This window comes from Mus caroli, unplaced genomic scaffold, assembly GCF_978045245.1.
Source record: "Mus caroli unplaced genomic scaffold, Mus_caroli_1 scaffold_10, whole genome shotgun sequence".
Classification (NCBI taxonomy): domain Eukaryota; kingdom Metazoa; phylum Chordata; class Mammalia; order Rodentia; family Muridae; genus Mus; species Mus caroli.
Window position 1 is genome coordinate 53,964,750 of NW_028227265.1, and position 15,049 is coordinate 53,979,798.

The 15,049-nt window shown below is 37.3% G+C and overlaps 1 protein-coding gene across 1 annotated transcript in view; it reads right to left on the reverse strand.

The window, feature by feature from the left end:
* Positions 1–15,049, reverse strand: part of Iqcm (IQ motif containing M) — a 513,003-nt gene that overhangs the window by 211,555 nt on the left and 286,399 nt on the right. Inside the window, exon 10 of the mRNA XM_021170291.2 lies at positions 6,234–6,429. Within this exon, the coding sequence (XP_021025950.1) occupies positions 6,234–6,429 (196 nt within the window). The remainder of the gene's footprint in view (positions 1–6,233; positions 6,430–15,049) is intronic.

The window sequence follows — 15,049 nt, forward strand, 5'->3', positions numbered from 1 at the left end:
GGACTAAGGCTGATCTTCAATAACAACATAAATAATAGAAAGCCAACATTCATGTGGAAACTGAATAACACTCTTCTCAATGATAAATTGGTCAAGGATGGAATAAAGAAAGAAATTAAAGACTTTTTACAGTTTAATGAAAATGAAGCCACAACTTACCCAAACCTATGGGACACAATGAAAGCATTTCTAAGAGGAAAACTCATAGCTCTGAGTGCCTCCAAAAAGAAACTAGAGAGAGCACACATTAGCAGCTTGACAACACACCTAAAAGCTCTAGAACGAAAGGAAGCAAATTCACCCAAGAGGAGTAGACGGCAGGAAATAATCAAACTCAGGGGCGAAATCAACCAAGTGGAAACAAGAAGAACTATTCAAAGAATCAACCAATTGAGAAGCTGGTTCTTTGAGAAAATCAACAAGATAGACAAACCCTTAGCCAGACTCACTAGAGGGCACAGGGAAAGCATTCTAATTAACAAAATCAGAAATGAAAAGAGAGACTTAACAACAGATCCTGAAGAAATCCAAAACCTCATCAGATCCTTCTACAAAAGGCTATACTCAACAAAACTGGAGAACCTGGATGAAATGGAAAAGTTTCTAGACAGATACCAAGTACCAAAGTTGAATCAAGATCAGGTTAATGATCTAAACAGCCCTATATCCCCCAAAGAAATAGAAGCAGTCATTAATAGTTTCCCAACCAAAAAAAGCCCAGGACCAGATGGGTTTAGTGCAGAGTTCTATCAGACCTTCAAAGAAGATCTGATCCCAGTTCTTCACAAACTATTCCACAAAATAGAAACAGAAGGTACTCTACCCAACTCATGCTATGAAGCCACAATTACTCTGATACCTAAACCACAAAAAGACCCAACAAAGATAGAAAATTTCAGACCAATATCCCTTATGAATATTGATGCAAAAATCCTCAATAAAGTTCTTGCTAACTGAATCCAAGAACACATCAAAACAATCATCCATCCTGACCAAGTAGGTTTCATCCCAGGGATGCAGGGATGGTTCAATATACGGAAATCCATCAACGTAATCCAGTATATAAACAAACTCAAAGACAAAAACTACATGATCATCTCAGTAGGTGCTGAGAAAGCATTTGACAAAATTCAACACCCATTCATGATAAAAGTCTTGGAAAGATCAGGAATTCAAGGCCCATACCTAAACATGATAAAAGCAATCTACAGCAAACCAGTAGCCAGCATCAAAGTAAATGGAGAGAAGCTTGAAGCAATCCCACTAAAATCAGGGACTAGACAAGGCTGTCCACTCTCTCCCTACCTATTCATCATTCTACTTGAAGAACTAGCCAGAGCAATTAGACAACAAAAGGAGATCAAGGGATACAAATTGGAAAGGAAGAAGTCAAAATATCACTTTTTGCAGATGATATGATAGTATATTTAAGTGACCCTAAAAATTCCACCAGAGAACTCCTAAGCCTGATAAACAGCTTCATTGAAGTAGCTGGATATAAAATTAACTCAAACAAGTCAATGGAATTTCTCTACACAAAGGACAAACAGGCTGAGAAAGAAATTAGGGAAACAACACCCTTCTCAATAGCCACAAATAATATAAAATACCTAGGCGTGACTCTAACTAAGTAAGTGAAAGATCTGTATGACAAGAACTTCATGTCTCTGAAGAAAGAAATTAAAGAAGATCTCAGAAGATGGAAAGATCTCCCATGCTCATGGATTGGCAGGATCAATATAGTAAAAATGGATATCTTGCCAAAAGCAATCTACAGATTCAATATAATCCCCATCAAAATTCCAACTCAATTTTTCAACGATTTAGAAAGGGCAATCGGCAGATTCATGTGGAATAACAAAAACCCTAGGATAACAAAAACTCTTCTCAAGGAAAAAGAACGTCTAGTCGAATCACTATACCCTACCTAAAGCTGTACTACAGAGCAATAGTGATAAAAACTGCATGGTACTGGTATAGTGACAGACAAGTAGACCAATGAAACAGAATTGAAGACCCAGAGATGAACCCACACACCTATGGTCAATTGATCTTTGACAAGGGTGCTAAAACCATCCAGTGGAAAAAAGACAGCATTTTCAACAAATGGAGCTGGCACAACTGGCTGTTATCATGTAGAAGATTGCGAATTGATCCATTACTATCTCCTTGTACTAAGGTCAAATCTAAGTGGATTAAGGAACTCCACATAAAACCAGAGACATTGAAACTTATAGAGGAGAAAGTAGGGAAAAGCCTCAAAGATATGGGTACAGGGGAAAATTTCCTGAATAGAACAGCAATGGCTTGTGCTGTAAGATCGAGAATCGATAAATGGGACCTCATAAAATTGCAAAGCTTCTGCAAGGCAAAAGATACCATCAATAAGACAAAAAGACCACCAACAGATTGGGAAAGGATCTTTACCTATCCCAAATCGGAAAGGGGACTAATATCCAATATATATAAAGAACTCAAGAAGGTGGACTCCATAAAATCAAATAACCCCATTAAAAATGGGGCTCAGAACTGAACAAAGAATTCTCACCCGAGGAATACCGAATAGCAGAGAAGCACCTGAAAAAATGTTCAACATCCTTAATCATCAGGGAAATGCAAATCAAAACAACCCTGAGATTCCACCTCACACCAGTCAGAATGGCTAAGATCAAAAATTCAGGTGACAGCAGATGCTGGCCAGGATGCAGAGAAAGAGGAACGCTCCTCTATTGTTGGTGGGATTGCAAGCTTGTACAACCACTCTGGAAATCAGTCTGGCAGTTCCTCAGAAAATTGGGCATAGTACTACCAGAGGATCCAGCAATACCCGTCCTGAGTATATACCCAGAAGATATTCTAACTTGTAATATGGACACATGCTCCACTATGTTCATAGCAGCTGTATTTATAATAGCCAGAAGCTGGAAAGAACCCAGATGTCCCTCAACAGAGGATTGGATACAGAAAATGTGGTACATTTAAACTATGGAGTACTACTCAGCTATTAAAAAGAATGAATTTATGAAATTCCTAGGCAAATGGATGGACCTGGCGGGCATCATCCTGTGTGAGGTAACCCAATCACAAAGGAACTCTCACAATATGTACTCACTGAGAAGTGGATATTAACCCAGAAACTTAGGATACCCAAGATATAAGATACAATTTGCTAAACACATTAATCTCATGAGAAGGAAGACCAAAGTGTGGACACTTTGCCCCTTCTTAGAATAGGGAACAAAACACCCATGGAAGGAGTTACAGAGACAAAATTTGGAAGTGTGAGGAAAGGATAGACCATCTAGTGATTGTCATATCCAGAGATCCATCCCATGATCAGCTTCCAAACACTGACACCATTGCATAAACTAGCAAGATTTTGCTGAAAGGACCCAGAGATAGCTGTCTCTTGTGAGACTATGCCAGGGCCTAGCAAACACAGAAGTGGATGCTCACAGTCAGCTATGGAATGGATCACAGGGCCCCCAATGGAGGAGCAGGAGAAAGCATCCAAGGAACTAAAGGGAACTTCAACCCTATAGGTGGAACAACAATATGAACTAACCAGTACCCCGGAGCTCTTGTCTCTAGCTACATATGTATCAAAAGATGGCCTAATAGGCCATCACTTGAAAGAGAGGCCCATTGGACTTGCAAACTTTATATGCCCCAGTATATGGGAACACCAGGGCCAAAAAGTGGGAGTGGGTGGGTAGAGGAGTGGGGGGGGGGGTGTATGGGGGACTTTTGGTATAGCATTGGAAATGTAAATGAGCTAAATACCTAATAAAATTGGAAAAAAGTCAAAGTCATAAAATAACAGTGTACAATTAAAATTTGAGTTTATGAATTCCTAAAGAGTATGCAAAGAAGCACTCCATGATGATATTTGCAGAATGCAGAGACAGGAGACCATGTCCATGTCAGGAAGTTCACACTTCATGTCCTATTAGTATAAGACTATGAAAAGTAGAGAAATGTGTCAAGCATAAAATATAGCATATACTACAGAGGACTAAATGACAATAAGCCAATAATCAAGGAAATTCACCAGAAATCTTCTGTAATTCTTCATGTGAGAGCAGATGAAAATTAAAATCTGAGAGAAAATGCAGAGAAAAAGAGATTATAGGAAAATATGTGAAACTTACAGCAATTGTGTGTGGCAAAAAAAAATGTCAAAAATGCAGATAATTCTAGGCTGTGATTACACGAGAGATATAGAGCATGTGCAGTGCAGGAGAAAAGATACCTGAGAAAGTAAAAAAATGAGTTCATTATGGTCACACATGAAGTGTGACCAAACTATGGAAACTCCAAGTAAGAAATGCAATACCTGGGCCTGAGCTACAGAGAAATGTCTATAATGAAATGATTGGATTGGATGTGGTATAGTGTAGGAAATTGTCCTGCCACAAGTAGCTCAAGTAGGCACTAGGCTATGTAGAATAAGCATAGTCTTTGGGCGTCACACTGTCAGGCTATCAACTGCTTGCCTCTACTTTGAGAAGATGATTTGACTTACTGGAGCTTGGATTTCTTCACATATAAAACAAACGGTGACTACCTAACAATTAGTGATGGATAAAGAGTTAACTTTTTACAAGACATTAGATTTAATATCAGAATGATATAAGCAATTTACACTTCCACTTACAAACAAGCAGATAGCTGTGTTCTTACAAATAGGTACTCTGGGGACCTAACAAAAAGGTCTTTCCAATGGGCCACTTTGAATAATGTGTGTGTTTCTCCACAGTTTGCCAAGCTTTAGTCTTCGAGGTGAGGGAATTTCTTATGCCCTCATAGTTTTACCATGACCCATCCATTTGGGCTTTTCTTGTATTTGATCAGCCAAAAGGGATACTTGTGGCTTATTATGAAACAACTAAGTGTTGCTGTTTCTAAAACTTGCCAAGGTAGTTGTGGAAGGGAAAGGTAGTGTGCAATTATTTTCAAAGGAAATGTTTAATGCACTGCAAAACTACACAGAAGCTTGGGAAGCAGAAAACTCCTAATTATTCTAGCTAGAGAGCAAATAGAAAAAGCAAAAAAAGACACTGTGCTCTAGTCCCAGACTGGTTGAACTTTGGATAACCATAGTATTTTGCTCAGTGCCTAAATTCTCAAAGGGCAAAACTGTTTCCAGAACAAATTACTCATTTGATTTTCTCAATCAAAAATTATAGATGTTTGTAGAGATAGAACACTTTTAGACAAATTACATATTTATTTCCAGAAAAACTATTCAAATTCTATAATTAAATCTATATAAGAAGCCAGAAGGTGGCGGTGCATCCCTTTTAATCATGTTGCAGAATTTTCCCTGTCCAATCACATTAGGGCAGCAAGAGGACTGTGATTGTGCAAGGGGAAAAGGAGGTGGAGCTAGGAGAGAGAGAAAGAGAGAGAGGGAGAGAGAGTGTGAAAGAGAGAGAGGGAGAGAGAGTGTGAAAGAGGGAGAGGGAGAGGGAGAGGGAGAGGGAGAGGGAGAGGGAGAGGGAGAGGGAGAGGGAGAGGGAGAGGGAGAGGGAGAGGGAGAGGGAGAGGGAGAGGGAGAGGGAGAGGGAGAGGGAGAGGGAGAGGGAGAGGGAGAGGGAGAGGGAGAGGGAGAGGGAGAGGGAGAGGGAGAGGGAGAGGGAGACGGAGAGGGAGAGGGAGAGGGAGAGGAAGAATAGGCCCAACATGATGATTTCATAAGGTTAGAGTAATTGGGATAAAGCTTTTATCATTATCAATTGGCTCTGAAATTATTATATTGGCATCTTGTAAACTGTGATTTTATTTATACCTAAATCTTAGTGGTTAACCATAATCAAGCTTTAAGAGTTTTGATTCTACAGAGTAATTAGGTGTTAAGATGGCGGACCGTGGGGTGTGTGGGGTGTCCTCTCTGCTGGAGAGTTGGCAGGCAGAGAGACAGCCGAACTGAGTTCACTTTGCAGGAGCCCTGTGGCCTGGTGGGGTTGGAGAGTTGGTAGGTTGAGAGAAACAGGAGCACAAAGAATCAGTGGGTTCATTTTTTAATATTTCCCGCAACATAATCCCCGCATTCAGAAGGCAGGTAGATCTCTGTGTTCAAGGAGAGCCTGGTCTAGTGAGCAAGTTCCAGGACAGTCAAGGACTACATGGAAAAACTCTGTCATAAAACAACAACAACAAACCCAAACCAAACAACCATAAATCTACATAGAAAAATTTAAAGACATTCTTATCTGTAAGGTAACTCTTACCTTGCTCTTTATTCGTTGAAGTCTTTTGCGCTCAAGCCATCCCCTGATAAATGCTTGCACAGTGGTGACCAGTTTAATAATTCTTTTAGTAAATATGGTCTTGTTTCTTCCCTGGAACAGTTGGAAAATTTCTATGTGTGGTCCAATTCTTTTAACTTTGCTGTCTATTTTATCAGACTTTGCAATAGTCTTTGACCTGAAAATAAAATGTAAAAACTTCTTAGAGATAACTGGAAAAATAAATGCACCTACCTTCTTAAATTCTTTTGATGATTAATATATACATGCACATATATACAGAATCACACACAGAGAATCTCTCTCTGTCTCTCTGTGTGTCTCTGTCTCTCTGTCTCTGTCTCTGTCTCTGTCTCTCTCTCTCTCTCACACACACACACACACTTCAGTAGTAAAAATTGAAGCCAGGGCCTCATAGAAATTTACCATTGAGTTTTATTCCCAGGTTTTTGTTTTGTTTTGTTTTGTTTTGTTTTAGTTTGGGGAGATTGTTTTCTTGTTTTATTATTTTTTTTCTTTTGAGACATGGTCTTATTAAGTTCCTCAAACTTGCCTGAAACTCACTGTATCTCTTACAGGTATTGAATTCATGAACCTCGGGCCCCAGATTCTAGACAAGTTGGAATTATATGTCTTTACTATTAGTTTAGTCTTCAATAACAAAGATATTGAAACAAGAAATGTTCTATGACTTGTATATAGAATTTAACATATAACCTCACTCAACAATGTTGATAAAGTTCTCAAAAAGAAAAAAATGGATGAAGATACTAGAATCAATTTATCATGCATAACATTAAACATGTAAAGGAAGGGAATCTTTCAAACTGATTCACAGCTATTCAAAAAGGGAGGGACAGTCTAAATAATTTTCAGGCTCCCACATTTATATTAGAATAACTACTACTCTAAATAAGTCAGCCATTTATCACTTATATGCCAACCCAACATGAGCTGGAAATGACTTCTGATCCTAGATCTGAGAGAGGCAGCAGTGTGGCAAGCAGGATAAACCACAGAGAAACCATGATGGTCTATCAGTACTAACATGAAAATGTGAGCTCTCTACTATGAGCATGTATGTAGTATGTACTACCAGTATGGAACCTGGGAAACTTCATATCCAAATGTTTTTCTTCATAGATATGATTTGTGTTTAACATGGTGACTGATTATTCAATGTCTCTCAGATCCTACTTCTCTTGGAAATTTTTAGCATATAGAAACTACAAAACAGTACTATTATGACTCCTGGCCACATATCTAAAGGAGATCCACAGGGCAGCCCACCCACTATAGCTCACGCTTCTCCTGGTCACAGGCCATGGAATTTCAAACCCAATTTTCTTAATTCAGGAAATCTCTGACTCAAACTGACTTTGGTTTTATTTTCTTCAAACTGGCATTGGTCTTGCTTAAATTTCTTCTCGTCTATTTTTATTTCTGCATTAAGTGGATTCTTGAGGAAGTCTGTTTTTTGTTTTGTTTTACACATGGTTATTATTTCTCTTTCCTTGGTATTTGAGGAGGTGGAAGTCTGATTTTGATATCTAACACAGTCATCAATGGTTGTCAGTAGAAAAGCAAGAAATCTCAAATCTGTCTTTTGTATTTCTTTCCTACAGTTTGTTATCTTATAATATGTACTGTATTGTATGTCATATGAATTCTAGTATAACACTATTTTGGAATTTGAGTTTCAATATAATTCATAGATAATTCTGTAGAGTAAGAAGAATGTAGATAATGTCTTGATTTTAAGAGCCAGAGCTCATTGGCTGCTAGACAGTGTCTTGCAATGCATGGTAGGGAAACTATACTCATACAATCTTAACAGTGTGGTTGGATAAAAAAGGCCTGGACAATCATGACAAACATCAGTTGTCATGCCAATGGAGACAGGAAATTTCACAAAATCTCAATCCTAGATGAAGAACTACCATGAGTCAATGAATTCTAAGAAAGATTTTAATTTCCAGGGACCCAGGAAATATCTGCTGCTAGATAGTATCTCCTAGACATGACGAGGGAAATGCATTCATGAAATCTCAACAATATGGTTGCCTGACAAAACTAATATAGGAGCAACTACTTGACCTGCCAGTGTGAACAGGGAAAATTCCTCAAGGCCCCACCCTTAGATGAAGAGCCAGAGATGATCAATTACTGTTGAGATAGGAGAAATCAGTGTCTTCCAAAACAAGCTCCCACATAAGTTGTCCAATCCAAGTGATTGTCAGCACAGTATACTACAAACAAAGGCATACAGGCACACACACATGCAGAGTAACAGTTAAAGAAGAAATCATGAATTTGAAAGGAGAGGTAGGTCACAATAGGAGTTGAGGAGTGAGAGACAGAAGTGACATAGCAGCTGAACTCATGACTTATGTTTTCAAAACCTTTTTTAAGAAATGCAAACATTTAAAAATGTTGGAAATGATTATTGTTAACAACTGAAAATGTAAAGAAAACTTTTACTTTAGGGCCTAAACATACAGATATTGAACAGTAATGGATAGATAATAACTAGTTTTTAAAGTAAAGAGAAAGCTGAGATGAAATACTTTGTAGAGGGCTTCCTAGAAAGACTTGAACTGTTTCTTATAAATAAAGGATTGGAAAGAAAGCTACAACATATATGAAATAGAAACAGATGAATTTTGATGAAGATAATAATAAATAGGCAAAGGCTTACAGATTCATGAGTGTAAAACATTAAATAAAGCAGTAAATAATTTAACTTAGCAAGAGTGTTTGTCTGACATGAACATGGCCCTGAGATTGATCCCCAATACTGAAAAGTCAATCACAAATGTTACTCAAGTTAGAAAAGAGAAAAAAAAATTCAATGGAAATTCCCTGACTACCTGATTTTTAAGTACAATCTCTTCTTAATTTAACAGGGGAGGACCTATTTTGTGCCTTTAATATAATTTCCCTAGATTAAAAAAGTTCCTGATACACAAAAACCATTCATTTTATTAGTGCTTGAAAATTCTTCTCTTCCTTTTTGTGATTGATTTTTGCACAATTTGGAATCCTTGATATTTACTGTTATTTATGCCCAAGCTACAGTTTTTTATTTTGAAAAAGAACAGCTACAAGCCCTTCCTGTGGTGACATTATAAAGTCACAAAATTTGTCACTGTCCTTGGGGTCAATGATAAAATTTTAGTAGTTCCACATGAAAAATGGATACATTCCTATGGACATTATGTGGAGAACCTTGGTTATTGGGGATTCCTGCTGAACAAACCAGTCCTATTCATGCAAATATCCAAGAGGCCAGTCTTGCTTTTGCCTTACATTTTTCCATATGCCCTGTGATAAGGTTCACACAAGCCATCAATTGTGTTTTCTGAAAGGAACATTGGAAGTATGACAGCTTTATGAAGACTGTATTTTCTTAAGAATTTATCACAGAATGAAAGGACTTATGGGTACAGGCTTCCCAGAGTTAAAGTTCCTGCCACAACTATGCATCTGCTAGTTGAGGCAAAAGGATTGACAAGGACATCAAGATGATTTAAGCTTCCTAATCCAAGATCATCCTGAAGATCTTTAATTTAAAATTTCTATTTATATTCTACCAATATTTGAGCAAAACCCTTTGAATCCCTACATATAATTTATTAATTGCCTTTACTTGTATATAGTAGAAAGAATAACTTCTAAGTGATGCAGAAATTTTTCCAACTAACATGTTGGTGTTTAAGAGAACAAATTCCTAAAGAATTTTTTGTATATATTGTAAGTTGTGAAATCAACAGATTTCATAAGAAAATACAGTCTTCATAAAGCTGTCATACTTCCAATGTTCCTTTCAGAAAACACAATTGATGGCTTGTGTGCACCTTAGCACAGGGCATATGGGAAAGTGTAAGGCAAAGGCAAGACTGTCAGTAGAAATTAAGAATACATGCTGATCTACTTCATCAATGAAAATAATTAAATATATACTAAGGATTTTAACTAAGTATTTTATTATTGTACTTGTATTGCTAAATTTTTAATAATGATCATGGCTGGATTTGGTCCTAATGCCTGTTATCTCAGAATTTACTAAGGACTAGAAGCTCAAGGGTAGCCTAGGCTACACAGCAAGTTTGAGGCCAGCTCAAGGTACAAGACACTAGGATTCACTGAAAAAGAGGTACTAGCTAGAGAGGAAAGAGGCACACAGAAAGACAGTAGAGATGAGAGTGAATGAAAGCAGAGTAATTAAATGTATACTTGAAAAGAACATACTAAACTCTATTACCTTGTGTACTATGCTAAAAATTACAACTTAATTAATAATTGAATTTATAAATAATAAAACACTAAAGGAAACACTAAAGAATGGATCAATCTTCTAGAAGGAGGTTATTATAGGGAAAATCTCTTAAACACTAAGTAAAAGCATTACCTGTTAATAAAGATCCGAACAGCCAATAGCTAAGTAGGAAGGACATCAGGCAGAGAGAGGAACAATGGGAAAGAGTCAGGCAAGGGAGGATTCACTACCAAGGCTCAGAGGAAGTTGGAGGTATGAAATGGAAGAGAGGTAACTAACCAGTCATGTGTTAAACATAGACTAGAATAAACAGATTAAAATAAATTAGAGCTATTTGAGGAGCAAGACTAAGCTAAGGCCAAAAGCATTCATAAATAAAAATAGTCCTCCATGACATTATTCATGAGCTGGGTGGGCTTAGAAAAAGCACAAATGGTTACAATTACTGATACCTTAGTCAGTGTCATCTGATGTAACATTTCTTAGCAAATACATTTCTGTGTTTAATGTATTCTTTGTCCTTCATATGCTAGTAAATATGGACCAATAAAACAGTATTAAAGCCTCAGTGGCTGAACAAGATTATGTGGCCCAAACTGTGCCTATGAGTGAATCTTCATCTACAAGGCAGACATATAGCCATAAAATAATTGCGATTTCAAACTCTTTTCTGTAAACTCTGACTGAGTCCAAAACAAAAATTATTTTAACTCATTCAGTGTTAATTCTTATAACCTTGAATATAAATTCAATTCCAGTTAGTCATTTAGCTGTTGTCCACTAACACATTACAAGAATAGCATGTGCTCAGGCAAAGGAGAGTAGCTCCTTCCTTCACAAGCCTCAGATTATACTCATTTTCTAAATAAAAAATTAATAGTTATTAAAGTTTCTACTATCCAAACCTGTCTTCATAAAATTGTGTTTAACTCAATTACAAAAAAAAAAAAAAAGTATCTCTAGGAAATGATATCATATCCTCATAAAACCAAGCATACTGTATAGTGCCTCACAATATATCCTAAGTTAGGAATAATAATTTCTAAGCCAGGTTTGTGATAACCAGCATACATTGTCATGTTCTCAAATAAAATTTTTATTTTCATTAATTAAAATGTAAGAAGGTTCTTCAAATTTTTTATGAGAAACATAGGGAACATGTTCCAACAACAACTTTGTTAAAATAGAAATAATATGACACAATTTTTTTATTTTTAAAATTAAAAAGGAAATACTACATAAGTCTGTCCAATTTCATTAAAATGTTTTATTAAAAATTCTAGTCTCGGGCTGGTGAGATGGCTCAGTGGGTAAGAGCACCCGACTGCTCTTCCGAAGGTCCAGAGTTCAAATCCCAGCAACCACATGGTGGCTCACAACCATCCGTAACAAGATCTGGCGCCCTCTTCTGGAGTGTCTGAAGACAGCTACAGTGTACTTACATATAATAAATAAATAAATCTTTTAAAAAAAAATTCTAGTCTCTTTAGTACAGGAAAATATTCTGTAGGTTACAAAAAGAGAAACCTAGACACCAACCCAACCATAAAACCCTAGACCTACAATCTGTCCTGTTTGCAAGATGTCCCAGGGCAATGGGGGCAAGGAACCAGTAGAAGTAGCCAACAAATGTCTGGTTTAACTTGAGGCCCACACCATGAGAGGAAGCCCATTCCCTATACCATCTGAATGCCCAGAAACCAGAGACTGAACAGCAGAGAGTCCTAGTGTAGTACCAATTATGATTGGATAAAAAAATTATATTTTTCTGTATTCATATATCAGTGCCTTGTCCAATCATCATCAGAGAGGTTTCCTCTGACATCAAATAGGAGGGGTGCAGAGGCCCACACCCAGACATTATGTAGAGAGTCTAAATTGGAGGTTTCCATCAGGTTCCTCCTCTCAATAATGGGGAAGCCCATATAAGAGGTGAGGGAACAACTCCTGGAATCGGAGGGAATGGAGGACACCAGGAGAACATGGCACACAGAATCAACTAAGCAGAGCTCACATAGGCTCACAGAGACTAAAGTCATAAGCACAAGGCCTATATGGGTCTGCACAAGGTCCTCTGTTATGGCTGATAGCTTTGGGTTCTTGTGGTACTCCTGACAGTGAGAATGGGTGTATCTCTGGCTCTTTTGCCTGCTCTTGGAACTGCTTTCCCCCTATTGGGTTGTATTGTCTAGCCTCAATAGGAAGGCATTTGCCTTGTCTTAATTTATCTTGTTTTGTCGCGTTTGTCTTAGTTCTGTCATGAAGGTCTGCACTTTCCTAAAAGGAAATGGAGAACTGGTGGATATGGGGAAGAGGGAAGGTGGAGGAGAGATTAGAGGAGTAGAGAGGGGGAAATGGTTAGAATGTATTGTATGAGGAAAGAATCTATTTTTAATTTAATGTTTAAATAAAACTATCCCAACATTATTTTTGACTGCATAGATTATTCAAGAAAATCTCTTGCTACTATGAGAAAATAAACAGAAACCAGCCTTGGTCTTTCTCTCCAAATGAAATTTTGAAAATTATTTGTTTATCACATCTTTACAAAATTGTGATTAAAGAGAGAAATGATAGTTTTCCTGGAGATTCTTGACTACCAATGAGTCCCTATAGCTTTCCTTAGAGCAGGAAGTTATGGGTCATTAGAGGCTGGGTCTAGAAGCCAATTTCACCTTGAGAGACCATGCTGTTTGTCTGCAGATCCCCATAATCTTCCCTCGTTATAAGAAAGTGAAAAGACCAAAAAGCCATGACTGCATTTTGGTTGTCACTTGAACATAATTGACAAATACATAATCAAAGTATCATATCACATGGGTTTCAGAGACAGATCTAAACATTAAGTGAGAAACATGTGAGAAAAGATATACGAAATTAATTAGTAAGTTAATTGTGTCTAAGCATTATAGACCTCAAGCTTATTTTTTTTAATTTAATTTATTTATTATATGTAAGTACACTGTAGCTGTCTTCAGACACACCAGAAGAGGGCACCATGTGATTGCTGGGATTTGAACTTAGGACCTTTGGAAGAGCAATCAGTGCTCTTAACCTCTGAGCCATCTCTCCAGCCCTAGACCTCAAGCTTAACAAACATTTGAATAGGAAATTTCATTTCAACTGCTGATGCTTATATGATAATATATTAAATACTAAATCACTTTTAGAGATTGGTTCAGCTATTGCTACTACCCAGTTTTTGGCTCATATGCAAGTCATCTTGTATGCCTCATTTATAAAAAGCACTGTTTGTCCATCTGTTCATAGGTTGAATGTGATTAAAGTATACTCATTTTGGCTATTTTAAAGTCAAATACTTTTTATGCTGGAAATACACAAGAAAATGAGTCTAGGTTGCCAAGTTCAGAAGTACATTGAGAGACTGATGATGAATGCCCCACACCCCCAATTTCTCTTCCAGCCTGCATTATCACAGAGCAAATATCACCACTTTCCTGATTATACTAGCATGCTGCTTTGTCCAAATGCTTTGCAATTTAATTTTAATTTACACAATTTACTTTGATTTGAATCTTCTGCTACCAAGCTGTGTCGAGGGCTTCCATTTCCTGAATGTGCAGCCTTGAAGCACAAGCATGTGATGTCCCAGTGCTTTGACTGTGTGTTTGAGAGCAATCTGGGAATGAGCAAACAAGTTAGTGGGCCACTTGAATCCCCTGAATAAGTCTACTTAGTAGAAAATAGGTGCATTGAATTCAACATGGCTTTTAAGAAAAGGGATCTTCTGTCTCCATATTATCTATTTCCAGATCTCTCCAAGGGCTGAGTACTTCATGGCACCAAAACCTCATCACTTCAGAAATCAGAGGAGGTTCTTGGGACTTTCTAAAATGAGATGCAATGTTCCTGAAGTGGAAGATAATGTCACTTTAATTCAGGCAAAATCTTAAAGCACTTTAAAACATCAGAATGAGGTGTGTTTTCTTCTGATCTTTCTTTGCTCCCTGTTACCTTTACTACTTAAAATGCAGCCCTGTATCCCAACATCTTCCTCATGATTCCCACCATGTGTCAATCTATTTTTGACCAATCAAGGGTCTATAGTCTGTTTTAGAATGGCCATATTAAAAGCTGGAAGCTGAAATCCTACATAAAGTTTCCAAGAGTTTCTGAATTTCTGAATGGGGCACTTTTTAAAAACCTAAATTGATTTCTAGAATATTCCAGACAGTAAATGACGTAAGTCAACCAAAGAAAGAGAGAGTATGGCTGAGGTGATTCAGAAACAATTCTCTTAGCCTGTTAGTATTTAAGAAAAGGTGAGTTTGTTTTTTTACTGCTGCTACTGATGCTCAGATTCAGTTTCCTAATGGTTTTCCCTTAAAATACAAGAGCAATTTTTAAATATCAAATTCATTTCAAATACTACAATTATCTCTTCCACTTAGTAAAGATGAACAGTCTGGAGGAGCATCACCTAGGCTTTAGAGAAAAGGATCATTGCATGCAATGTGCAGGGAGGAGTAGAAAGGGAATAGTGTTCTGTTCATCCAGA